General features: G+C 37.9%; 2 protein-coding genes across 10 annotated transcripts in view; one reads left to right on the forward strand and one right to left on the reverse strand.

Annotated features, from left to right (window-relative positions):
* CUNH1orf112 (chromosome unknown C1orf112 homolog) overlaps positions 1–27,418 on the reverse strand; it is a 132,903-nt gene that overhangs the window by 23,687 nt on the left and 81,798 nt on the right. For 4 of the 5 annotated variants that reach the window (XM_039323989.1, XM_039323993.1, XM_039323994.1 and 1 more), the window contains one exon: positions 11,526–11,658. The exons of the other annotated variant lie outside the window; for it this stretch is intronic. In XM_039323989.1, the coding sequence (XP_039179923.1) occupies positions 11,536–11,658 (123 nt within the window). In that variant the 3' untranslated portion in view covers positions 11,526–11,535. Of the gene's footprint in view, positions 1–11,525; positions 11,659–27,418 lie in introns of those variants that run through there. 5 annotated transcript variants of the gene reach the window in all.
* SCYL3 (SCY1 like pseudokinase 3) overlaps positions 1–27,418 on the forward strand; it is a 38,566-nt gene that overhangs the window by 3,721 nt on the left and 7,427 nt on the right. For all 5 annotated transcript variants that reach the window (XM_039324003.1, XM_039324002.1, XM_039324000.1 and 2 more), the window contains 9 exons: positions 531–741; positions 5,731–5,916; positions 7,766–7,879; positions 8,793–8,849; positions 17,823–17,925; positions 21,275–21,386; positions 23,298–23,375; positions 25,096–25,235; positions 26,973–27,160. In XM_039324003.1, the coding sequence (XP_039179937.1) occupies positions 577–741; positions 5,731–5,916; positions 7,766–7,879; positions 8,793–8,849; positions 17,823–17,925; positions 21,275–21,386; positions 23,298–23,375; positions 25,096–25,235; positions 26,973–27,160 (1,143 nt within the window). In that variant the 5' untranslated portion in view covers positions 531–576. The remainder of the gene's footprint in view (positions 1–530; positions 742–5,730; positions 5,917–7,765; positions 7,880–8,792; positions 8,850–17,822; positions 17,926–21,274; positions 21,387–23,297; positions 23,376–25,095; positions 25,236–26,972; positions 27,161–27,418) is intronic.

Here is a 27,418-nt window from a genome sequence, read left to right on the forward strand (position 1 = left end):
TTCCAGAAAGGGCAAAAAAAAAAAAAAATTCTGGTAGAATGCACTTCCAGTGTTTTCAGTGAAATTGTTCTCAGTATGTCATGTTTACTTTAAGATATGCACATAAATTTAAAAACTTGAAATGTTTATGTTCAAGACATTGGTAGACATTTAAACATTTTCAAGGTTAGTACTGTATAGTCATAGGTATATTAACCTGGAAGACCTACTCTGATTAATATGGGTTACTCTGTTTATATTTTCAGTTTTAATGTCACATTTGTCATCATAAAAGAGTGAAAAGTTTCCTTTTCTTATATTTTTCCTGCTTTTTACAAAGAAAGGATGGGGAATGGGGTATCAAACAATATGTGCATCATGTAAATACTAACACATAGGTTTCTGATTATGCAAATGATTCACATTAAGTATGTAATTGTAAGATCTGCATTATGGCATAATCACAATTTGTTATGAATGTTGCTGAACATAAGGAATTTTACACTAATATTAATTGGGACTAATTTGTCTGAAATCATTTCTCTTTAAAGCTTCTTTGCTACTATAAAATATATTCCAAGACACTTGAGTTAGGTAATGGGATCAGAGAACAGTGCTCTAAAGCGTGATGCAGTTGAAGAACCTTCATTTACACTACCTTCTGGAGTCAATATTTATTCAGCAATATTGCAGCATGACAAACTTGCTTCAGTGTTTGTTTACAACAGAGAGAATGAAGACAATGTTAACAGAGCTGCCAAGGTATTTAAATATTTATTACATTATTACTATTTGCATAGAAACTTCTGAAATCTCTTTTCAATGGAAATTTCAAGGGTAATTTATGGGGAAAAGACACATGGCCTTTGAAATAGCAGCACAAAAAGTAAAGTTGAGCTTAATTCCTAGTGATTATTGATGTAGAACATAGAATGTATCTCTACATAGAGCAGGGCTTTTCAACCAGGGTATGGGTACTACCTGTGGTACATTGGCACTTGGCAGGTGGTACGTGACCATCCTAGAAAAGTGGTAGTGGGGGAGGGGAATGAGCTGAACCGGTGGCAGCACCGCACAAGCCTGAGTGAGAGATGGCTGGAGCTGCAGGGCTGTCAGTGCTCAGCAGAAACACCAGGATCAGTGCCGCTTTCCAGCTGATTGGCACTTCTTCAGGGCTGTCAGGGCTCAGCGGAAGCACCAGGATCAGCACCAGGCTCCAGCTGGAGCTCGGTACTGATCCTGGTGCTTCTGTTGAGCCCAGAAGAAGCGCCGATCAGCTGGAATGTTGCAGCATCTCCAGGGTCTTGTGATTTACATTCAAATGCTTGGCAACTGATTCATATTTATGACAGTTACAGTGTCCCAGGGTCATGTAAACCTGCTGCAACCACTCAGCAGATGGGAGGAATAAAAACCAAACACCCCCCACCCCACCCCCGTTGCCAATTCTCAACAGAAATGCTCACAACAATGAAACCTTGGACAGGAGGAAGAGCACTGCTGAGTGGGCAGGCAGGTGTCTTGCTCGGCTGTGGCTTGGGGAGCACTTTTTCAATGCCATTGTAACTTCAAACAGTCACTAAGTGAACTGCTGCAAGTCGAGGACTACCTGTACTTTATCACTTTTTTCCTTTTTTTTTTTTTTTTTGGTCATCAAGTTTTTGACACCTTGCTAGACGACTGGTGGTACTCGGATATTGCCATATCCTAAAAGTAGTACAATGGGTGAAAAGGTTGAAAAGCCCTGGCATAAGAGTATTATTCTGACAGGATTATGGTTGGATTCACATTGTTGTTTTGTTATAATTTATTGAATATATTTATTGAGTTTGTAGAAACATTAAAATATAAAGCATGTTTTATAAACCACAGTGACTATATTCTCACAAGTAATTAGCAATTATATTATGCTTAACATTTTATGTTCTATTTACATTCAAAGCTAGGCATGGGAAGAAAATAATAATGGTTACCGTGTTTTCCTGAAAGTAAGAAGCCCTAACTTAATTTTTGGGGGTGGGCCTAATATAAGCCCAACCTCAAAAATAAGCCCTAGTTTTGGGTCGAGGCGCATGCCTAAAAATCAAGTGGGGTTAAGGGGGTGGAGCCGCCCCACAGGCCTCATACCTGCTTTCCCATGAATCAACACTTGCCTCTCCTTGCCGGCCCACTTCTTCTGTGGCATCCCCAGGCCTGCATTTTGCGGTCAGAAGCCTTTCTGGAAGGCCTCTGCAGCTGAGAACTGAGCTATGGATTCAATCCATAGCTCAATTCTTGGCTCTATAGGCCTTCCGGAAAGGCCCCTGATTGCGAAATGCAGGCCGGAGCCCTATTCTCAGCTGTAGAATGAAGCTGCTCCTTCGGCCGCAGAAGAAGTGGGCCGGCTGGGCGGAGCTGTCGATGCCGCCGTGAGGTGAGTGGAAAAGATACCCCCTGAAAATATGACCTGTTGCTTCTTTTGGAAGCAAAAAAATAAAAATAAGATTAGGTCTTATTTTTTGGGAAACACAGTAGATACGGTATATAAATATGAATAAAATAGAGCTGGAAGGGACCTTGGAGGTCTTCTAGTCCAGCCCCCTGCTCAAGCAGGAGAACCTATATCATTTCAGACAAGTGACTGTCTAGCCTCTTCTTAAAAATCTCCAGTGATGGGGCGCCCGTGATTGAAGGAAGCAAGCTGTTCCACTGGTTAATTGTCCTCACTGTCAGGAAGTTTCTCAGACACTGATAAATATTTGTAGAAACTGGTCATTTTATATAATATTGCTGACAGGTTTTCCTGCTCTAATTTTGTGTGATATAATTAGAAAGTTTTATAACTGCATAAATATATATTCAGGCTAGTTGTTTTACAATATATATATATATTTCTAATTATTTGGCTCAGAATTGCTTTCTTGAAATCACTGATAGCCTATCCCTAAGAGCTGAAGTGTTTCTAGGACTGTTTTTTTGCTACTGCCATTTCTAGTATTAGATATTTATCCATATATTTTTCATCAAGATTGGTTTGTCCTTTGCACAATAAAAGATTGTCTGAGATGAAAGCTTACACTACAGTAAGTTATTGGCACTATTGTTATGTCATATATTAGTGCTTGAAATAGGGGCAGAGTTGGTATCTGAGGATTTGACTTTTGTTTATATATCACTGTGGCTGATAAAGTATTACTGATTCGTAACTGTTTTAGATTGGTTGGCTGCTGTTTAGTAAATTGATAAATAAAATTATAGGCATTGCAGAAGAAATTATACACTTTCTTACGTGCAGGTAGTATTTGCTTAATGACCGGTCGCATAGCGACCATTCAAAGTTACAACAGAAACCAGGCACTCTCCCCTCCCCCCGCCATCAGGTACCCATCATTCGATTTCAAAATTTCAACAGTCATATTCGGTCATGGGATTGCATTTTGGGCATTTGGCTACTGGCTACTGGCTCACATTTATGGCCATTTGCAGTATCCTACAGTCGTGTGACTGCAATTGTTGACATTTTTTTTGCCAGTTTTTGGCATTTACTTTCAGTTTCCAGCAAAAAATGCCCATGGGGTAAAATGGATTTGTTTAATGACTGCTGTATTCACTTAACAAGTGCCACAAAAAGTTGGCAAAATTGGGTGCAGTCACATGATTACCCACTTAATGATCACAACAACTTATGACTGTAATTCTGTAATTATGGTCGTAAGTTGAAAACTACCTGTTTTTTATTAAATAAATTCAGGCAGATTAGCTGTGAATTTGAGCCCTTCCCCGAAACGTCTGTGGTTTAGAAATACCTTTTTAATTCAGTGAATGAAAAGAAATATACATGCTTTCAACTATATAAGAAATAGATATGGGCAAAATATTTCAAGGCTGAAATGTTCTAACACCAGAATATTTTCCTCAGTTTTCAAGATGTGTTTTAATTTTATTGGAAGTATTCTGCCTACAAATAGGCCATTCTGACATCAGAACCCTTTAAATAAAATTGAATGGGATGTTTCAGTATTTGGACATTTTAGTCTCAAAATATTTTGCATATGTGGAGTTCTTGGTGCTCTCTGAGTGTTGTTTGCTTAAATATGTTTTATTAGATAACTTGTTACCTCATAACTAGGTGATATCATCAGTTTTACACATCTGTAGTAAGGGAAGGTGAAATTGTTGTCCAATTTGCATTGCCTGTGGTCGTCAAAATAATTTTAAATATTTTCAGGTCAGGTGAGCTCAAAAAAGCTCTGCCAATTGTAATTTTATTAGTGCCTTTTCAATTACTTTAATCTCTTTTTAAGAAATAAATGCATGATCTGATTATGGGGTGTTATTTCTTGATACATGTTCTTAAATATAATTGGGAAAGTTTTAAGTATTCTTTGATTTTGTAAATATATGGATTAAGCATATGGAATTACTTCTAAAAAGAGTGAGTTAAAATTATTATATATATCAAATAGAGACCATGACAAATTGCAAGAAGTAAATGTCAAAACTGTTGTATTTGGGGAATCCTAAAGGTTTTGATTTTGTTGTCTGCATTTATATTATTTGGATTGTAGTGAGTGATTTTGCAGACATTTTGCATACTGTATAGAGTATTTTCTGCTAGAGATTATAGTATAGGGGGTACCTTGCTCAATAGTAGTAACTGTGAGAGGGACCTCAGAGTCCTAGTGGACAATCATTTAAATATGAGCCAGCAGTGTGCTGCAGCTGCCAAAAAAGCCAACACAGTGCTAGGCTGCATTAACAGAGGCATAGAATCAAGATCATGTGAAGTGTTAATACCACTCTTCAATACCTTGGTAAGGCCACACTTGGAATACTGTATCCAGTTTTGGTCATCATGATGTAAAAAAGATGTTGAGACTCTAGAAAGAGTAAGAGAAGAGCAACAAAGATGATTAGGAGACTGGAGGCTAAAACATATAAGGAATGGTTGCTAGAATTGGGTATGTCTAGTTTAACGAAGAGAAGGACAAGGGGGGACATGATAGCAGTATTCCAATATCTCAGGGGCTGCCATAAAGAAGAGGGAATTAAGCTATTTTCCAAAGCACCTGAAGGCAGGACAAGAAGCAACGGGTGGAAACTAATCAAGGAGAGAAGCAACCTAGAACTAAGGAGAAACTTCCTGACAGTGAGAACAATTAATCAGTGGAACAGCCTGCCTCCAGAAGCAGTAAATGCTTCAACACTGGAGGTTTTTAAGAAGAGACTAAACAGCCATTTGTCTGAAATGGTATAAGGTTTCCTGCCTGAGCAGGAGGTTGGACTAGATGACCTCCAAGGTCCCTTCCAACTTTACTACTACTACTACTACTACTACTACTACTACTACTACTACTACTACTACTATTTCATAGAATTGTTTGTGAGTTGTCCTTCAAAAACATTACAGACTTACAGAAAAATGTAGATAGCCTACATATAAATCACCTATGAGATGTTATTTAAAATTAGACTTTTGGAATACCAGGATTTTTTTGTCTCATTTTATCTATGAGGCTAGAATTTGAAACCAATATACAGGTGGAAGTCCTAATTGATAGAGATCAAATTAGAATTAATTTTGTCCAAATATTCTAATGAAATATTCAATTTGTTTAATAATCATATGGAAATCATGTTGTACAGAAAGGAAGTATATAATATTTGTCTTCTCCCCCTTTCACTATTGGATATGAAGTGTGTGCATATAAGAATATGTATGTCATACTGAGTGGTGTGTTTTTTTGTTTTGTTTTGTTTGCATTTTGAAAGCACTTGAAAACTTTACGCCACCCTTGCCTTCTGCGCTTCCTTTCATGTACTGTGGAGGTAGATGGAATTCACTTGGTTACAGAGCATGTGCAACCACTGGAAAAGGTCCTGGAGACTCTCTCTTCTTCAGAGTTATGTGCTGGAATCTATGATGTTTTGCAGGCTCTTGTGTTTCTTCATGATAGGGTGAGTGTGACGATTATGCACTTTCCAATCAAAATAAAGACAGACATATGGAGATAGGCTTTGTTAATTTGTTACTTTAACACTATATTTTGTGTGTCTATCATATGTTAGGTGTTTCTTTTTACTGCTTTAGTTTTTTTGTTTTTTAACATAATTTTGTGTCACCTAATGGAAAATAGATCACATTATGCTGTATTTTTACATATCTGCATTTTTGGAAGCTAAAATAATTTTTCATAGGCCTGATTTAGGGAATGTGCCCAAAGCAGTTTTCATTCTGTTTCGTCTCTATTCTGGAACCATCCTTTGATCATCACTTTTGTTAGCCTCAGAATGTTGAGAAGAGACAAAGAAAACTCATGAGCCAATCATTTATCTGCCAAGCTAACCAATAGGAGAATTCAAAAATGATATTCAAATATCATTCTACCCCCTAAGCTGTCATTGTTTCCAGAATAAGAAAAATCCTTTCAGTCTTATCCAAATAATAGAAAATTAATTGCCACTATCATATTTCCATTATATTTACGTGGTCTTTGAAAGAATAAGCAGTTATAGTATTGCAGGAGAAGGAGCCATCTTGTTGTCAAGCATTCTAATTAAATTAAAAAGTCATTGTTGAGTTGCTGGAAGAATATGTCAGCAATATTACAACCAATCATTTTCAGTGTTGCTTTGACAATGGTTACAGGTTGCAGGACAGGACAGTGTAATGTTCACCTAAGCTAGGGGCTGGGAGACAGGTGAACAAGAACTTAGGATCATGTTTATAGAAGGAGGGAATATCAAAATGGGCATTTTAAATAGGGATGATGAAATTGACTTAAAGGCTTGTTAATGGAGGTGGTTGTGTTCCTTCTGTAGTTTAGTTAAATTGCAGACATTATTTTTTGTGCCCACAAGGTCGCCCTTGATGAAGTAAGAATAAAAGAAACGTAAAAGTAAATTGCCTACTAGTCCAAGAATTGGGGGAAAAAGTCCACCTATACTTGTACAGAGTGAAAAAAGCACTGATTCCTCTCTCAAAACAAACCAATGTTAGAGATCCTTCAATTTTTTTAAGCTGCTATTTTATATCAGGCTTGTTTTTATTTGATTCATGGGCAAAATATTTTCAAAATCAAACAAATTCATTTGCTTATGCTTTGTTTCAAGCCCAGAGGAAGCACAATTTTATAATGTTAATAATTTAAAAAGTCTATTATGCTTTACACTTTATTCTGGATTTTACATTAGATTTTGTTAAGGTGGGATAAAAAGAGTTGGTGAAGAGAATAAGGAATAAGAAGCAATGCAGGAGAAAAAATATTGGATAGGAATAACAGCATGAATTTGATTTGTGCCTGGAGACGGGAGATGAATTTCTTCTAATTAAACACATACTTGGTCATGGAAATAATTATCTGGCCCTAGATGCATTGTGTACTTAAAGTAACTATAAGAAGTGGCAGAATAAATGTAGTTACTCAATGGAATAGGCAACTGAAAAGATAGAACTATGGATTTCAGTTCTTTGTATTTGGAGCTGTATTTGAACACAGTGTCCTTAATTATTTTCTTTAGTGGTTATTGATGAATAGTTTTTCCACAACTAAAGCAAGCAAACTCTATGCAGCCTACCTTGTTCTTTTTGTCCAGATGTGTGTGAGTAATAAACTGATTAGTATAAACTTGGCCTGACACAACACTCCCTTCTTTCTAGTTCTCCAGTGGGATATAAAGTTCCTCTGTGGTTTTGACTGCTGTCCTCTGTTGTCTCAGGATATCTAATTAGTACTAACGAGACTTTTACATTTAACTATTCCCAGTCTTACTATGTATTTTTTATCTTTTTAAAAACACCTACTAGGGAAACCTAACCCACAATAATATCTGCTTATCCTCTGTATTTGTGAGTGAGGATGGACACTGGAAATTAGGAGGAATGGAAACTGTCTGCAAGCAGAATGAAGCAACTGCAGAGGTAGAGTCAAGCACCCTATTCTGTTGTCACATACAAGGGAACTACTTCCTGTTCCTTGAATGGTCTTCACTATTGCATTCCACTCTCTTGAATAGTTTGGATATTTTTAGATTCCAACATGTGTGAGTTTATTAGCCAGTCATGTTGCCTTATTTCTTTTTTCAGAGCTATTAGTAGGGTCCCCAAACTAAGAAGAAGACACGAAGCTAATTGATAAGGTTCAATGAACAATTATGTAGGAATATTGTTGCAACCTTGCAATGACATACATATATTCAGCTCTAATGAAGACACTACTTTGCTAAAGATGAAAGAATATGATCTCCTGTGGGCCCTTGATATAAAATAATTTTAAATTGGGATTCACTACAATGTTCTAATTGCTGTGGCATGTGAAGATTTGGCTTTCCCAGCTTTGACCAAATAAGAAAAGTGAAATTATACTATTCCCAATTAAGGTTGTAAGAATGATACATGACTTCTGTATTTGCGAAGTGTACAGTGAATAGAGATGGGACAGAATCTACTATTAACTTTCAGTAGTTGTCGATATTTAATATTATCCAGTATACATCAGTTGCACTTCCTGTTACTTTCAGACAAATTACACTGTCTTTTAGGGGTAATGATTTTGCTCTGTGGTATAGCCATTTTTTAAAAAAATATTTCACAATCTTATTACAGAAGTTTTGGGTTATATGCAACATAGCTTGAAATGATGCATTGGGATTTTGGAATGTCAGAAAATGCATCAACAGTAGAGGAGTAGAAAAATAAATAAATATGTTTGAATAAATATTTAGATGTGTGGTAAGGAAAGGACAAAGATAACATATATAGGTTTTTGTAGCTTCTCTTTGTGACACAAGTTCCTCTGCATTAATATGGCTTTCTATTGTTTCACCCATTGTAGTTTCTGCATAGTATCCAGTCAATACGAGAGAAGACAGGAATTCCACCTGAAGAACAGGTAAATGTTATCATTGTTTATACAGAAGAACTCTGCTGAGACCAATCTAAAAGATAACTTGAAAAAATAGTTTCTGTTAATATATGTTTAATTGTACATGTATAGTAATCAAAAGGTAACTCTTCATTATCTGTTCCATGCATATTACAAAATATTTTTTATTGTTGTTGTTGTTAATTGCGAAGTCGTGTCCAACCCATTGCGACCCCATAGACAACGTTCCTCTAGGCCTTCCTGTACCATCTTCTGGAGTCCATTTAAGCTCATACCTACTGCTTCAGTGTCTCCATCCAGCCACCTCATTCTCTGTTGTCCCCTTCTTCTATTGCCCTCAATCTTTCCCAGCATTAGGCCCTTCTCCAATGAGTCCTTTCTTCTCATTAGGTGGCCAAAGTACTTGAGTTTCAACTTCAGGATCTGGCCTTCTAAAGAGCAGTCAGGGTTGATCTCCTCTAGGACTGACCAGTTTGATTGCCTTGCAGTCCAGGGGACTCGCAGGAGTCTTCTCCAGCACCATAGTTCAAAGGCCTCAATTCTTTGGCGCTCAGCCTTTCTTATGGTCCAACTTTCACAGCTATACATTGCAACTGGGAAAACCATGGCCTTGACAATGCATACTTTTGTTGGCAGGGTGATGTCTCTGCTTTTTAGTATGCAGTCTAGATTTGCCAAAGCTTTTCTCCTCAGGAGCAAGTGTCTTTTAATTTCTTGGCTGCAGTCCCCATCTGCACTGATCTTGGAGCCTAGGAAGGTAAAATCTGTCACTACGTCCATTTCTTCCCTATTTGCCGGGAATTGAGAGGGCCGGATGCCATGATTTTGGTTTTCTTAATGTTGAGTTTCAAGCCAACTTTTGCACTTTCCTTCTTCACCTGCATCAAGAGCCTCTTTAGTTCCTACTTCACTTTCTGCCATTAGAGTGGTATCATGTGCATATCTTAGGTTGTTGATATTTCTCCCAGCAATCTTAATTCCAACTTTGGATTCATCTAGCCCTGCTTTTCTCATGATGTGCTCTGCATATACATTAAAAAGACAGGGCGACAGAATACAATTTTGAACCAATCAGTGGTTCCGTGTCCAGTTCTCACTGTTGCTTCTTGACCCGCATATAGGTTTCTCAAGAGACAAATAAGATGGTCTGGTACTCCCATCTCTTTAAAAACTTGCCACAATTTGTTGTGATCCACACAATCAAAGGTTTTAGCATAGTCAATGAAGCAGAAGTAGATGTTTTTCTGGAACTCCCTAGCTTTCTCCATCATCCAGCATATGTTGGCAATTTGATCTCTAGTTCCTCCTTCAAAATCCTGTCTGTATTTTTGGAAGTTCTCCAGACTACTGCTGGAGTCTAACTTGTAGGATTTTAAGCATAACTTTACTTGCATGTGAAATGAGTGCAATTGTGCGATAGTTTGAACATTCTTTGGCATTGCCTTTCTTTGGAATTGGAATGTAAACTGACCTTTTCCAATCCTGTGGCCACTGTTGAGTTTTCCAAATTGAGTGTAGCACTTTTACTGCATCGTCTTTTAAGATTTTGAATAGCTCAGCTGGAATACTGTTACCTCCACTAGCTTGTTGTTGCTCAGATTTCCTAAGGCCCATTTCACTTCACATTCTAGGGTGTCTGGCTCGAGGTCAGTGACCCACCCCATTATGGTTATCTGGGACATTAAGCTCGTTCTTGTATAGTTTTTCTGTGTAATTTTGCCACCTCTTCTTAATCTCTTCTGCCTCTGTTAGGTCCCTGCCATTTTGGTCCTTTATCATGCCCATCTTTGCATGAAACGTTCCCTTCATATCTCCAATTTTCTTGAAGAGATCTCTGTTCCTATTTTATTGTTTTCTTCTATTTCTTTGCACTGTTAATTTAAGAGGGCATTCTTATCTCTTCTAGCTATTCTCTGGAATTCTGCATTCAGTTGGGTGTATTTCTCTTTCTCCCTTGCCTTTCGCTTCCCTTCTTTCCTCAGCTATTTGCAAAGCTTCCTCAGACAGCCATTTTCTTTCTTGCATTTCTTTTTTTTGGGGATGGTTTTAGTTGCTATCTCTTGTACAATGTTGCGAACCTCCGTCCAAATTTCTTCAAGCACTCTGTCTATCAGATCTAATTCCTTAAGTCTATTTGTCACCTTTACTCTATATGATTTAGTTCATACCTGAGTGGCCTAGTGTTTTCCCCTACTTTCTTCAATTTAAGCCTAAATTTTGCAACGAAAAGCTCATGATCTGAGCCATAGTTAGCTCCTGCTCTTGTTTTTTCTGACTGTATAGTGCTTCTCCATCTTTGGCTGCAGAGCACATGGTCAATCTGATTTCTGTGTTGACTGTCTGGTGATGTCCATGTGTAGATCCAGTTTGCCTTGAGTCATGGATTTTACATTCCAGGTTCCTATGGAGAAAAGATCTTTACAGCATTGGACTTTCCTTTCACCACCAGATGCACCCACAACTGAGCGTCCTTTCAGCTTTGGCCCAGTCGCTTCACTTTTTCTGGCGCTACTAGTACTAGCCCTCTGCTCTTCCCCAGTAGCATATTGGACACCTTCCGACCTGAGGGGCTTATCTTCCAGTGTCATATCTTTTTGCCTTTTGGTACTGTCCATGGGGTTTTCATGGCAAAGATACTGGAGTGGGTTGCCATTTCCTTCTCCAGTGGATCACATTTTGTCAGAACTCTCTGCTATGACCTGTCCGTCTTGGATGGCCCTGTACGGCATAGCTCATAGCTTCTTTGAGTTATGCAAGCCCCTTCACCACGACAAGGCAGTAATCCATTCAGTGTTGGACCCATCTGTAAGGAAAACTGATAAAATTGACATAAGAGTTACATTCTTAAAAATGTTGGTTCTGAAGTTGCCTCCCTAAATATATTTTCTTTGAATTTCAAATTTATCAGATCCAGAAGTTCAACATAATTTTTAAAAGTAAATTTAATATATGATATCTTTTGAAGTTAGGAAGTTTCATTTAAGAACTGAGGCAAAACTTCATTCAAACAGAATTTTTACACTAAAGTACTTGATATACTTTTAAAATATCTATGATGTAAAATGAGAATAATTTATTATCTAATGCTTTTCTGAATTATGCAATTGCATTTAAACTTTGATTTAATAGTGAGCTCAGGAATGAATGTTTTTATCCTTTACTTTCTATTACCCTTAAACGGTAAAAAACATCATCCGTAGTGATATCATTATGCAAATTATGTATTTATAAAATTTTACATCATTTAAACAGGATACAGAATGTATAATTTGTGTCATTTTACATCAGTTATAACTATTATATAAATGATATTAGATTTCATAAGTTCAAGTAGGATTTTTGTTGCAATTGCAGTCTATTGCAGTGATGTCTGCCAGACTGAGTAAAAACAACATGTAAATATTGGGTTTTAGTTATATTTGTTTTCTTACCCCTTTTAAGTTTTCTTCTCCGTGATAAATATACCCAGCTCTTTCTGTAGAACCTCGTAGTACTTAATTTCCAACCCCCTTGGGTTTCCTGGTTTCTGTTCTTTGAATGCATTCGCTTTACCAACATTTTTCATAAAATTGCCCAGAATTAGCAATCTTGCAAGTGACATTATGCTTCTGCAATATACCTTAAGATTTAATTACCTTTTTTAGACACTCTGCTAACTCTGAATTTTGTCTTAATTTATTATGACATTTAGACATTTTTCATGTGTACTGCTCCAAGCAGAATGCATGTGCTTTTGTATTGTTATATTTAAATGCAATTCCAGTTTGGAGTAGGAAAGCAGGGAAGAATACAACATCGCAGTATAGCTATACAAAAAAGTTAAGGAAGATTAAAAACAAAAAGAGTGGGTGAATAGAAGGAATCACAGAGTTAGTGTCATAATGTAAATGCTCAAAATAGGGTGAAGTTGATGAAAGATGCTAAGAACAACAACAAAAAAGCTTCTTTTGGAATATCTAAAAAAGGTAGTGAAAAGAATACCAGTTGGTCAATAAAGATAGCAAAATTCTAACAAATGACATCTATTAATTTCTACTCCATCTTTATTATTTTTACAAATAACTCCGGGTGGCAAACATATCCACCTTCCTCCTCCTATTTTTATTATGTCATTATTTAATGAGATAAACTGTAGTCTGCTCAATAGGAACAAAGATTAGTGTTAAGCAGTGATTGCAACAATGCAGCTAAACTACTGAACCACAATTAAGACCATATAAGGAGAGGAATGTGGACAAATTTAAGATAGAACAAAACCAAGCCATTTATCATAAACCATAATATGCTTGTTTAAGCATTAAACAATATAATATACTGATTATGTCAGGGAATAGTACATCAGATCATTGTTAGAAAATATCCCTTTCTGAATGTAAAGAGTTTAGATTTCCAGAGAGAGGAATTGGATCCTACGATACTAAAAAAAAAGCTAATTTTATTGTCAAACTGTTAAGTATTATCTTTGAGAAAATTCAGAAAGTGGGAAAAGAATGATACAGCAACATAGTCTATTCAGCTTGATATCAAAACCTATGAAGATTGTGGAAGTAGATCAGAAAAGGACTGATTTATAAGCTCATTAAAATTTGCTAAGCCAATATGAATTTTAGGAACAAATCTTGCCAGGTGATATGCCTATCTCAAAAATATCTATCTCATATGTTTATTTGGTAGCTTCCATAATTGAATGTGGGAATGCTGTAGACATAATATAGCTTGACTTCAGTTAGTATTTGACTAAGTACCCAGTGACATTCTGATTAGCATGCCATTAAGTTTTGGCTTGATCACTTGACAATTAAATGGAGACACAAAAAAATAATATTCAAGCAGTGCTCATCAACAGTTCTTATCAAATTGAGAAGACTGAAAGAATAACATCAGGAGATGCAGAATCTCTAATATTTTTTAGATGAATATATAGCTAAAAACACATGAACTAATTCAGGCAATAGGAACAAAACTTGAATCAAAACTTGATACACTTTCAAAGGAACTTCACAAGGAAATACAACATTTGACTGGAGATATTAAATAGGTGAAGGATAGAGGGGATCTGATGGAGCATAAATTGGAGAAGTACAATATCCAGTATGAAGCTGATTTGAATGAAAGGGCTCTTTTGGAATTACAATTTAAGCAACTCCAATTAAGATTTCGAGCAGTTCCAGAATTGTCTGGAGAGGATTAGATCAAGAATTATTAAAGCCTTGGCCAGGTTAATTAATTGGGAAGAAAGACTCTCAATCTTGAAGTAGACAAAATTTATAGACTAAATTCCAGATTTGCTACCATGAGAAAATTACCAAGGGATATCTTAGTCCACTTTGTAAGAAGAATAATGACAGATCATGTTTTGGATGATATCTAAACTAAGAATGGAAAACGTGGATATGATTGTTTTGAAGGAAATCCCTGTCAGAATTTTGAGAAAAAGGAAAGCTTATTTCTTCTTTACTGATATCCTGAAGAAGAAGGAAAAAATCCCTTTTTGCTGGGACAAACTTGAAGGAGTGATATTCACTTATCAAGAGCAAAGATTCAGACTGAATTCTATAGAAAAAAGCTAAGGACTTCTTGATCAGTCTGAGCCGAGGTGGCGCAGCAGTTAGAGTGCAGTACTGCAGGCCACTTTAGCTGACTGTGTTCAGCAGGTCAGCGGTTCAAATCTCACCGGCTCAAGGTTGATTCAGCCTTCCATCCTTCCGGGATAGGTAAAATGAGGACCCAGATTGTTGGGGGCAATGTAAATATATATATACATTGCTTACTGGTGTACACCGCTTAGAGAGTGCTTGCACTTAAAGCGGTATATAAGTCTCATAAATAAATAAATAAATAAATAAATAAATAAATAAATACCAATTTTGGACCCAGCTGAAGAAATGGATACAGAGAAGCAACTAGAAGTAGATCAACCTCAAAAAGTTGATACTGAAGAAGATATGGCTGAGATGTCCAACAAAGGAGATTACATTTATAATAATGGAATATTAATGGGGCAAATGCCCATCTAAGAGTAAAAAAAATATATCTGCTGGTATAAAAAAGATTAATGGAGTTGTTCTATATATAAAACCCAATATAAACCTAAGTTACTTTTATCAGATGAATATGGTAGATTTGTAGCAGTGGAAATTGAACTTACTGGAATAAAATTAATAGTAGTTGGACTTTATGTGCCAAATGATGATAAAAGTAATTTTTTTCAATCTTACGGATCAATTACTACCTTTTTTGCATGAAAAGTGGCTTATTTTGGGGGATTGGAAAGGAGTGACTTCCAGAGTTTTGGATAGAATATCTACTAAAGGGATTAAATCCTCTCCGGGTAAACTACCAATGACTTTTTTGGAGATGATGGATAATTTAGCATTAATAAATTCATGGAGGCTAAGAAATGGCTCTGCTAGAGAATATATTTTTTTTCAGAGTGACATAAATCTGTTTCGAGGATTGACATGATATGAAAAAAAGAAAGGGAAAAGAGAATGATTGAGAAAATGTGTGAAGGTAATAACAGTTAATAAATGATCTTATCAAAAAGTCTTTCCATAATTTTTATTCTAACTTTTACAAAAAGCAGGAGCTAGATGTGTCTAAAATAATGAATATTTGTTAAGACAATGATTACCTAAACTATCACAAACCCAGAGAAAACTTATGAATGATTCACTAACTACCTTTGAAATATCAGAAGACATTAAAAAAATGAAATCAGGCAAAGCTCCAGGTCCAGATGGTCTTACAAGCCAATATTATAAATGCTTTGAAGATGAACTCCAGCCACTAAAGGATCTAATTAATGAGATATTACAGGGGATGAAGATACCTCAAACTTGGAAAGAAGCTAATATTGCATTATTACTGAAGGAAAAACAAAATGTCACGAGGATAAAAAAATTATAGACCAATTTCATTACTAAACAATGACCATAAACTTTTTGCTGCAATTTTGGCAAAAAGATTAAAGAAGGTTTTACAGGCATATATTCATGAAGATCAGTCTGGCTTTCTGCCAGAAAAGACAGTTAAAGGATAATGTGTGGACTGTTTTGAATATTATTGAATATTTACAATATCATAATGAGAAATAGGCAGCTTTAATATTCTTGGATGCAGAGAACGCCTTTGACAATTTAATGTTGTCAGATGCAATGTTGGAATGTTGGAAATGCAAAAGTAAAGGGATCTTTTATTACTTATGGTGGACATGTAACAAAGCAAAGAAATATTGGAGTAGGATTCACATCCTAATACAGAAGATTCTCAAAGTGAATATAAAGATAAAACCATAACCTTTTTTTTGGTTTTAATGAAAAAGATGTGGGGGGAGAAAATTGGAACTTTGATGCTATATATGATGACGGCAGCAAGGTTACTTTATGCTCAAAAATGGAAGGACACTTTGATTCCCACAATGGACAAATGGCTGCAAAAATTGATGGGAGTTAGCAGAGATGGCTAAACTGACTGTTTTGATTAAAGAAAAAAACACAACTACTTTTATTTCTCCTTCTGGAAACTTCTGGACTTTGTGCTCGAGATGGAAAAAATGAAACTTTGATTTCGGGTTTTACCGATTAGATAGGTTTGTTGTTATAGAAATGACTAGTTTATACTATTATGTAAAAGTAAAAGGTTGAGGTGTGATGTTATTGTTTTATTCTACTGCACCAAAGGGAGCCCAAAATCAACGCCTTTTCTTTCTTTTTTCCTCTTTTTCCTACTCTTTTCTCTCCTCCCTCCCATATCTTTCCTATTATTTTCTTTTATATTTTTGTAATTTATATTACAAATTAATTTAAAAAAGAAAAAATAGCTCTTATCAAATTTATGACAATATAATGTTGGGCTAAAGCATAACTTTTTATGAACATTAAAAGCAATTTGCAGTTATACAATGTTTCTGTAAAATTTCGTGTTGTTACTTTTAGCAGATTCTTTTTGCTTGATTTTGCTCTACTTTTTATGTCAGTTTGATAAGAAATCCCTTTACCACACATCTAGATAATTTATAAATATTTTGGGTAGCATACAGTATGTAAGACGAAAATCCTGTGTGACACACTATTTAAGATGTCATTTTAAATTAATGATGAACCATTAATGAATACATCAAGTATCCAATATTCTTGATTTCAAAATTTCTGCTGCTACAGCCAGGTGGATAAGCAGCTAACTGAACAAGCATCAAGTGTGCTTGCTCAACTAGCTGCTGATCCACCTATCTGTAGTAGTAGTGATATTAAAATCAAGAATATTACCTTTGACAAAAATATGTTAGTCCTAGAAAAGAATGCATTATTTTCTAGGTATTCACAAATTTGATCACTTAATTATTTTCCTGGAATTTTGCTTTACTATCAGACACTCATCTGTAATTTCAGTTTATTCCTCTAATTGAAGATGATAGAAATTTCTTGGTATGAGTATTTTGTATTATCTCTCTCCATTATTTCTCAAATAATGTCTGCAGGCTGTTTATCATCCTGGGAGTAACTCCTGTGGTTCTGAAAACCTGAACTTTAAAAAATTACTTAAAAAGCTACTTAAAAAAGTATTCTCTAAAGTCTAAACCTTTCTTGTAGAGCCTCTTCTTGCTTTTTATCTTGTCTATTTAATGCTACTCGCCCACTGCAAGGGTTTCTTCCCTGATGATGCCCATGATTTCAGAACCAAAAAAGTTCTTTGGTTAATGTATCTCTTACCAAGTGCCGTGACTCTGGCCTTAGCCTTATTGTAGGTCAAACAGCTCCTCCTAGATTATATGCTGTTTCTTCTATACTCTGTGCATATCTTTTTTTTATTTAAAATAAAGTCTCCTTGTTTTGATAATTTTTCTCTAATATGGTACTCTTTGTATTTCAATAGAAAGATGTACATACTGTATATTTTAAATACTTAAAGAAATATGATATATTTAAAGGTAATGTTTCGGAAATGGTTAGAGTCTTCCATATAATATTTTTATTCCAGTCTGTAGACTTCCAGCTTCTTCCTGAAGACCATGGGCATTCCCGAGATGCCTACTCATTTGGTGTAATGGTTGAAAATCTGCTTACTTTTTTAAATGAAGAAGGTAAGAATTCTTGGAAATAGAATATATTGCCTCAAATGTAAATGCACTCCCAATTCAGAATGGATAAAAGGAAGTACTTTCATATATAGTGCTTAATGGAATTGTGGAACATGTTTCTGCTTGTGGCTTTCAATATTGATCTTGTTGACCACCATCTCTAGAGCAGGGTAGGACAACTCACAATGGCCAAGTTGGCATGGATGGGTGGGTGCACTGGGTATGCATGGATGAGTTGCTGTGACTGGATGAGCATGGATGAGTTGGTGCATATGAGTGGGCTTGAAGGGGTCGGCACAGATGACTCGGTACGAATGACTTGGAGCGGCCAAATGGGCACAGATGGGTGGGTATGGCTGGATCAGTGGGGAACAAATCACACTGGCTAACTGGATATGGGGACAACTTAGTGTCCCACCAGCTCCTTGCCTCCCTGAACTGACAGCAGCCAAGCATGCAGCTGGATGCAGGTTCACCCCATTCCAGCACCACAATCTCAAAGGGAGAAAAATCCATGAAGTCTCCCGGAGCCCAAGCTGGAGCCCAATGAGGGTTGATTCACCACTCTGAAAACAAGTTCCCCGTTGCCCTCCTCCTTCTCCTCCTCCAGCCAGACTGGAGGCTTCAAGATTTGTATGAGGACGAACTGGTTCCGCCTCAATCCTATCAAAAGAGAGGTTTTAGCCCACCTGCATCTCTAGAGCTGGCATGTTTTATATCTTCCCCAAGGGGAGACAAAACCTCATCTTCCCCAAATCTTGCTGTGTATCGTTGTGGGAGTGAAGAACTGAGCTTTCTCCATCATCCTCCAGTGAAGGGGCAAGCGAGGGGCACTGCCCTACAAGGTCAGAAAACTCACTTTCTACCTCTGCCATTCCCAACAGCTGTTGGTTTGAGGCCAAGTAACTCCCGGACACCTGCTCCCCCCCCCCAAACTGGATCTTCTGTTTATTTGGAAGTTGCAGGGGGATGATGGAGAAAGCTCAGTATTAAGGAATAAATCTTGCCAGGTGATATGCCTATCTCATATTTTGATTTGGTAACTTCCATAATTGAATGTGGGAATGCTGTAGACATAATACATCCTTACTTCAGTTAGTATTTGACTAAATACTCAGTGACATTTTGATTAGCATGCTAATTAAGTTTTGGGTAGATCACTTGACAGTTAAATGGATATACACAGGGCTTTTTTTCCTCATAGAATGCCCAGAATGGAGTTCCGGCACCTTTTTGAGATGGAACCTTATAGGGTAGGCAAGGCGGGTTGTATGACGTGTGTGAGTTCTGGCACTTTTTTTTTTTTTAGAAAAAAAGCACTGGATATACATAAAAATAATACTCAAGCAGTGCTCATTGGCCCATCTGCATCTCAAGAGCTGTCACATTTTATATCTTGCCCCAAGGGAGACAAAACCTTATCTTCTTGAGATCTTGCTGTCTATAGTTGTGAGAGTGAAGAACTGAGCTTTCTATGTCATCTCCCTGCAACTTCCAAATAATAATTGGTATTGTGATTCCTTGCCAGCCAGTGGATCTGGCAGTTGAGTAATCAATCAGATGAGGAGGGGGGCCTGGAGTGACATTAGAGTCAGAGGAAGGCTCTGAGGAGCTCCAAGACTTATAGTTGGACGAGGAGCCTGGCCCCTCTACTCACGCTCAGGCTAAGACACAGCTGTGCTGGGAGCCTGAGTTGGACAGTGATGAAGAACAGCTGAGAAAAATCCCAGATGCACGAATGCGCAGGCAAGAGAAGCAAGTAGGACAGAGGAATGCAATGGGGCGGCTCCAAAGGCAAAGGAGAAGGCGTTAGGAAGCCACACCTTGGCTGAATTATAAAAGGGAAGGTGTGGGAGGCGCTGGTTGCCAAAGGCAACCATTCGTGTTGAGGATTGAGTTTCTGTGGACCATGTTTGTTTGCCTTGGACATTGACTCAGATCTGTGAGAATAAAAGGAGTTGTTTTTTTCTTGTGGTTCCTGCCTGTTTCTTGGAAGAGGGGTTTCTCCTTGTGAGCATAACAAGGACTCACATAGGCTGGGACAGAACACTTGGTCTCAACCCAACAGCTGTTGGGAATAGCAGAGGCAGAAAGTGAGTTTTTCTGACCTTGGAGGGCTTTGTGGGTCTCTCTCCCTTTGAGGTTGCAGTGCTGGAGTGGGATGAAATGACACCCAGTTCCATGCTTGGCTGCTGTCAATTCGGGGAGGCAAGGAGCTGGTGGGGTGCCGAGTTGTCCCACCTTCAGTTGGCTGGTGTGACTTGTTCCACGCTGACCTGGCCATGCCTACCCAGTGTGCCCACCCAGCTGTGCCCAATTGGCCACTCCGAGTCATCCTCACCGAGTAATCTGCGCTGACCCAACTGCGCCCACTCATATGTGCCCACTCAGCCACTCCACACCCAGTTGGCCAATGTGTCCACTTGATCCCGTCCACCCAGCCACACCCACCAGCCTGAGCCCACCTGGCTGCACCGAATCATCTGTGCTGACCTGGCGCGCCCCCTTGTCCACTGCTGCCCAGCCACACCCACCCATCTGCATTGAGCTGGCCATTGTGAATCGTCCCATTCTGCTCTAGAAAGCACAAGATTAGAAAGTTCTGATTTTAGTAAATAAAAACTCCATGTAAAATCATAAGAACTATCTCTGAAGGAACTGAGTTGTCCATTATTTGTGCCATGATATTTCTTCAGCAGGTAATTAAACCCAGTAGGTTTCTTTACAAAACCCTGCACTTCACACAATGTCATTTGTAAAATATTGTCTTTCAAACCTGGCAGTGAATAACTTCAGGGATTGTGTATAGAATACCTAGAAGAGATTTTTCAAAAATCAGTCTAATATGTCATTTAATATTAATCCAAGGCAGCAGTGGTTTGAATATCCTGTATAGATTGGATCAGCAATTGATATAAAAGTTGACAATTTTTAGTGGCTGCTTTTTGTCTTTAATTTTAAAATTTGAAATCTTCCTTCCTGATCCCAAACAGAATAATTCTGTTTTTTTGACTTGTGAGGCAAATAAACTTATAAACTCTTCTGTGCATATGTGCATCTTTATTTATTTTCTCAGAATTTTCAAGTAGAAAAACCTGTTCTTCACTTCCATTCCTTTGAAATAATCTTCTGTTATATTTCATTGCCATTTCAGTACCTGTATCTTCATTTAGTTCATTTTATTTTCTTCTTATAGCCACTATAAGGAAAAAAGAAGCTGTTCTGGAGAGTTAATGTTTGCTTAAGGTGCAAAAGAATAAATCATTTTCATTTTTCAATATGCTCTCTTGTTTTGTCAGAACTTTTTGTTCTTAGTTTCAAAGAGAATTTATTATTAAACTTTATGTTTTAGTTTCAGAGGATGTACTTTCCAGCTTTCAGCATACATTGCAGTCCACTTTGCTCAATCCAGATCTAACATGCCGCTCCCCACTGTCCAACCTACTGTGTCATCAATTTTTTAGGTAAATATGTTACTGAAATATAAACTAACTTGTCAAAGCTTTACTGGACGTGTTTTGTTTTCTAATTAAACATGGGTGAAAGGATAGGGTAGGATAGGATAGGACAGGACAGAATAGAACAGTGGTGATGAACCTATAGCACGTGTGCCAGAGGCAGCACTCGGAGCCCTCTCTGTGGGCCTGCATGCCATCGCCCCATTCCTGCTTCCCCTCGCGCCCCCTCACTAGCAGCCCCCCCAGAGGAGAGTTGCCCCTGGGCATGGCCTGCGCAGAGTAGTGCAGCCAAGGACATGGCAGCCGGGCAGCAGGGACAAGACTCCGCCCTCGTGCCCCATTGCGTGCAAATTATGCTGTGGGATGTGGGCAGAGAGCGTGGCAACCATGGTGCTGCAGGGCTGCCTGGGCGACCTGCTGCGGAGGGCCATGGAGGCGGTGGGTGGCCCTGCGGGCGGGGGGCAGGGACAGGGCGGGGGGCGGAGCGGGGAGGGCGGAGCAGGGGTGGGGCAGTTTTTGGGCACTCGGTCTCTAAAAGGTTTGCCATCACTGGAATAGAAGCTGGAAGGGACCTTGGAGGTCTTCTAGTCCAGCCCCCTGCTCAAGCAGGAGAACCTATATCATTTCAGACAAGTGACTGTCTAGTCTCTTCTTAAAAACCTCCAGTGATGGAGCGCCCATGATTTCTAAAGGCAAGCTGTTCCACTAGTTAATTGTCCTCACTGTTAGGAAGTTTCTCCTTAATTCCAGGTTGCTTCTCTCTTTGATCAGATTCCAACCATTGTTTCTTGTCCTGCCCTCTGGTGCTTTGGGGAATAGTTTGACCCCCTCTTCTTTGTGGCAGCTCCTCAAATACTGGAATACTGCTATCATGTCACCCCTATTTCTTCTTTTCTTTAGAGTAGCCAAACCCAAGTCCTGCAGCGGTTCTTCATGTTTTAGTCTCCAGGCCTTGAATTTTAGTTGCTCTTCTCTGACTTTTTCCAAAATCTCAACATATTTTTTGTAGTATGATGACCAAAATTGGTTTCAGTATTCCAGGTGTGATCTCACTAGGGTTTTATAAAGTAGTACTAATACTTTGTGTGATCTTAATTCTGTGCCTGTTTATAGAACCCAGGATTGTATTAGCTTTTTTGGCTGCTGCTGCACACTGCTGGCTCATAGTCAACTGATCATCCATTAGGATTCCAAGATCTCTCTCACTGTTACAGTTTTTGAGCCAGGTCTCGCCCAATCTGTACTTGTGCGTTTGATTTTTCCTGCCTAAATGTAAAACTTTGTTTTTCTCCACATTAAAGTTCATTTTGTTGGATAGGGCCCATTGTTCAAGTTTGGTTCCTGAGCTTGTCTTCTGGAATGTTGGCTGTTCCTGCCAGTTTAGTGTCATCTGAAAATTTGATGAGGAGCCGAATAATAACAAATAAATATATTCTTAGTTAATTTCTATTGTTCTTTACATTAGAAACTAAATAATACTGCAATTGCAATTGCTTCAATCTTGGTGATATATAAGATATGAGCAATGATTGGAAGAGTTCTAGTGTTTGCCATAATCTGTGATCAATGCACAAGCAACACTGATAGACAAAATAAGCTTTTATTAAAAGAATAATCAATATTGTTATCTACATGTTTTTCTACTGCATTCACCCAGTTTTTATAGCATAGTTTCTGATGTGAAGTAGTTTGTTTTTTGTTTTTATTTTTTAACAACTAGCTTGTGCCATAGCCTATGCTGATTTAACATGAATTGTTCTTGGGAGAAATCTCTAAGTTTGTATTTTGGTATCATCACACTGTGGAACTTGACTGCATCTTTCTATTTGCAACTGTGTCATTTTTATTTGTGGATGTTGACTTATTCTGTTCTCTTTGTATGTCTTTGCTCAATAATAACTATTTAAACTTTTTCAGAAATGATTTCTTAGAAGTTGTGAGCTTTCTGAATAGTTTAACACTGAAATCTGAGGAGGAAAAAGCAGAATTTTTCAAGTAAGAATAAATGTTGACTGTTTTCTTGCTTTTGTATATTACTTTCCAAGGCATTTTATAAAGTTCTTTGTTGTTTGTTTGGTTGACTACAATGATTACTGCTTGAGAAACTGAAAATAAAAATAACTGGGAAATACTTAAGATTTCATGTATAGTTCAGATAACCTCCTAAAAATTGGAGAGTAGCATCAAATTATAAGAAGCTAATTCCTTTTTTTTCATTTGTGCAAGTGGTCATCTTCTAAAATCTAGAAAAAAAAATTAAATTTTCAAAGTGGCAGTTCTAAAGCTAGTTATGATGGTAATTCATTACTGTATTATATTCTGATAAATAGATCAGAAACTTGTGTCTGAATTAATAATATGTGTCATTCTTTTCTACAGTACTCTACCTTTCCAGAGAAAAATAACTTGAAACCTTTTACATTAGAATGATGTATTCTGCTACTTACCTATGTTACTTGATATAGTTGAAATAATTAGCATTTTATTGGCATTTTCATAAAAATTTGCACATGAATGAAAATATGCTTTAAATTTCATTGAAGTTATTTGAAGGTGGTGTCATTTTTCAAGACATAAAATAATTTGCACAAGAATGATATAAAAGTTGTTTTATTTATTATGAAGAGTATTTAGCATACAGTATATGGGTATGCTAAATTAGGCAGCTAAGCAATTCTTGGCTTCAAGATTTTTTTTCTTGTGCCTTTGAATCAGTCTTGATGGCAAGATTTCAGAAGTGGTTTGCCATTGTTTCCTTCTCAAGGCTAAGAGAGAGTGACTGGTCCAAGGTCACACAGCTGACTTCATGCCTAAGGTGGGACCACAACTCTGGGACTCCCAGTTTCTAACCTGATGCCTTAACCATTTTGGGGACACCTTTCTTCACTGAGGCCTATTTGAAAATAATATGTGAAAGGACTTTTCTCAATATTTCTTTGTATATTATGGAATGCTCTCCATAGAAGAAATTGCTCTGCTTTCTTAGCTATTTAAAAGAGAGATAAATTTAATCTTCAAAGTTGCTTTAATATGGGAATTTCGATCTGTTAATAGCAATTATCAAAAAAGAATAGCTGCATGAACATTCCCAGGCATTTTCCAGTTCAACTGCACAGAAATAATATTTTCTATGAAATGTACATAAAATAGGAAATGGCATCATCTACCAATGTAAAAAGTACATGCTCAAAGTATATATCTGGTATTGCTTGAGACATTCAGGAAGACGACCTAATAATTGATAAGGAGTTTGTAATCTACAAAAGTTCTAGACCAAATTAACATCCTCCATGGGGTTGTGTATATGAATTTCTTACTGGTCAGATATCATGAATTAGAGACTTCAAATCCATAGTTGTGCCTTCATGTGGAGAAGTAGACATTGTGTCTTGTTACTGAGGAGGGTGGAGGGAATACAATAAGGAACTTAAATATTTAATTATGTGTCTTTGGTTGCCTTTTTGGTATGATTTGGTGGACAAGTATAATGTGGTTATTTAAAAAAAAGTGCAAGCTTGACAGATTCAATTTCCAGGTTATTAATAGGTTCATATCTGAAAAACTATATTTCTACATTTGGGGATAGAGAACAGTGGAAGAAATTATGGAGCTTGTTCTTATATTCAAAGGGTTAAATGCTCGAGATGAAGTGGTAAATGTAAAATATAAGTGTAGAAACTGTCTGAGGCACTGACCAGTTTCTTTCTTAATACAGATTCCTGCTAGATAGAGTGGCTGGCCTGTCAGAGAACCTGATTGCTTTGCGCTTGGTGCCTCTCCTGCTCAATCAGCTTGTGTTTGCTGAGCCAGTAGCTGTGAAGAGTTTTCTTCCTCATCTTTTGGGGCCCAAGAAGGGTAAACATTGAATATTATCTCTCCAGCATGCATTCAGTCTGAGAGTTGGAATGCCCCAGATGAAATGCCACAGGATGATATGATTAACCAGATCATATACATTAGGGCAGGGCTTTTCAACCGGTGGTACGCATACCACCTGTGGTACATTAGCACGTGGCAAGTGGTACACAGCCCTGCCCGGCCAAGTGTAGTGGGGGAGGGAACGACCCAGCACAGGCAAGAACTTACTGTGAGAGAGTCCTCTGGAGCTGCAGAGTGGCTGGGACAATTTCCAGGCTCACCCAGAAAAGGAGGAGGGGACGGAGACAGGAGAGGCTATAAAAGGAAGCAGTTTGGGCGGGAGAGGGAGAAAAAAAGCAGCAGCCTTGGGAGGAGGCGGAGTCAGCTCTAGCTGCATCGAAGGGAAAGGAGGAGGAGGGTAGGGAGAGGAAAGGAGATCAAGCAGGCCGACCATGAGCCGATCTACAACTGCTGTGGCAGCCACCTGTGCTGGCAGCAGCAAACAAGCAAGAAATGCAGTGAGGGAGGGGTTGCCCTCCACGAGGAATGAAAAAAGGCAGCAATGAAGAAAGGCAGCATTGGCTGGAGGTAAGGCATGGAGGGAGGCAATTTCTATTTGGTTGATGGCTGATGTCTCGTGTTAGTTTTTATTGCTCTGCTATTGTTAGCTGTAAGTTTTGCTGCAAGGAATTTTGAAGTATTTTTCTCCTTAATGGATTTTGCCTGTAGCATTCCTTTACTTATGAATGGAGCCATTTGGGGAGGTTGCCTTAGCCAGCAGCCAGTACTTGTTTACATTTTTTTTCTCCCTTAAGTGCCGGCTGCGGTCCTTAACTTCCCTTTCTAGTCAGTAGCTAATTCTTAAAGGGGAATGTGCCTTTTTAAGCTAGTTCCCTCTTTTCTGTCTCTGGAGGCTATTCCTTGTTTGATGAATATAGGGAAGAGGGAAAATATGGCGGGGGGGGGGGTGTTTCAAATTCTTCCTTCAGAAAGAGATGGGAATGAGAAAGAGGGAGGCAGGGAGGGAGGGGAAGAAGTCCCGCCTTAGCACTTGGCTACCAGCAGCCATGCCATTGACTTTGCTTGTCAAAAGGTTGCAAACGGGGATCACATGACCCTGGGACACTGTGACCATCATAAATATGAATCAGTTGCCAAGCATCCAAATATAAATCACATGACGTGGGCATGCTGCAATGGTCATAAGTGTGAAAATGATCGTAAGTCATTTCAGTGCAATTGCAACTTTGAACAGGGTTTTTTTTTTTTTTTGGTCATATAATTTTCGACATCTTGCTAGGTGGTACTCGAATATTGCCATATCCTTAAAGTGGTACAGTCGGTGAAAAGGTTGAAAAGCCCTGCATTAGGGACAAAAGTTGTGATGGCTGTTTTCACCTCTTCTACCATGTTTTCTATCCTGATTTTCTAACTCTTTCACTGAGATAATGTGCTAATGGGGTTTTTATTCTTCGAGATTAATGAAAGTTGCCATACTGACTTCCTTCTTCCTTCCCATTGGTTTCAGTAAGCAAGTAGCTTTCTCTTTTGTTTTTCACATACCGGTAGTGCTTCAAATGTTAAACAAGGCAACAGATCTTTTTTAAAACTTTTAGTTTTAAATTTTAACTAGTTAAATGTAAAATGAAATATTTGTGGTAATAGTTGTGATAACAACTTTGAATTGCCAGTTTTATCTGGCATCATCTTAACTTTCCAATTTCTTCACCCCAGATAAATTGAGTGACAGCCAGATCAGTGGCCTACTGTCTCCAGCTGTGTTCCAAGCACATGTCAGCCCAGTGCTGCTGAAACTCTTTGAGGTGCACGAAGAACATGTTCGGATGGTACTGCTGTCTCACCTAGATGCCTATGCAGAACTGTTTACACAGAAAGAGCTGAAAAACATCATATTGCCACAGGTGAAAAACATTCTACATTTTGCCCTGCTTCCTTACTTTGTCAGGTAGGGCTGACTGAGATCAGTTCAGGAGGCTTTTCCCCCCAACCTATCTATGCATATGAGATAGATGATACAGATAGACAAACATTTGTGTATCTGGATATATAAATTGACTAAGGCCATATACTCAAAAAGGGCAGGATAGGATACATCATACATACATATGGCTAAACACTTAGGGAGAATGAAGTAACGTTCTGGAAGCATAAAACTCTGC

This window comes from Crotalus tigris, unplaced genomic scaffold (assembly GCF_016545835.1).
Source record: "Crotalus tigris isolate CLP2741 ecotype Arizona unplaced genomic scaffold, ASM1654583v1 scf7180000024291.2576520, whole genome shotgun sequence".
NCBI lineage: Eukaryota > Metazoa > Chordata > Lepidosauria > Squamata > Viperidae > Crotalus > Crotalus tigris.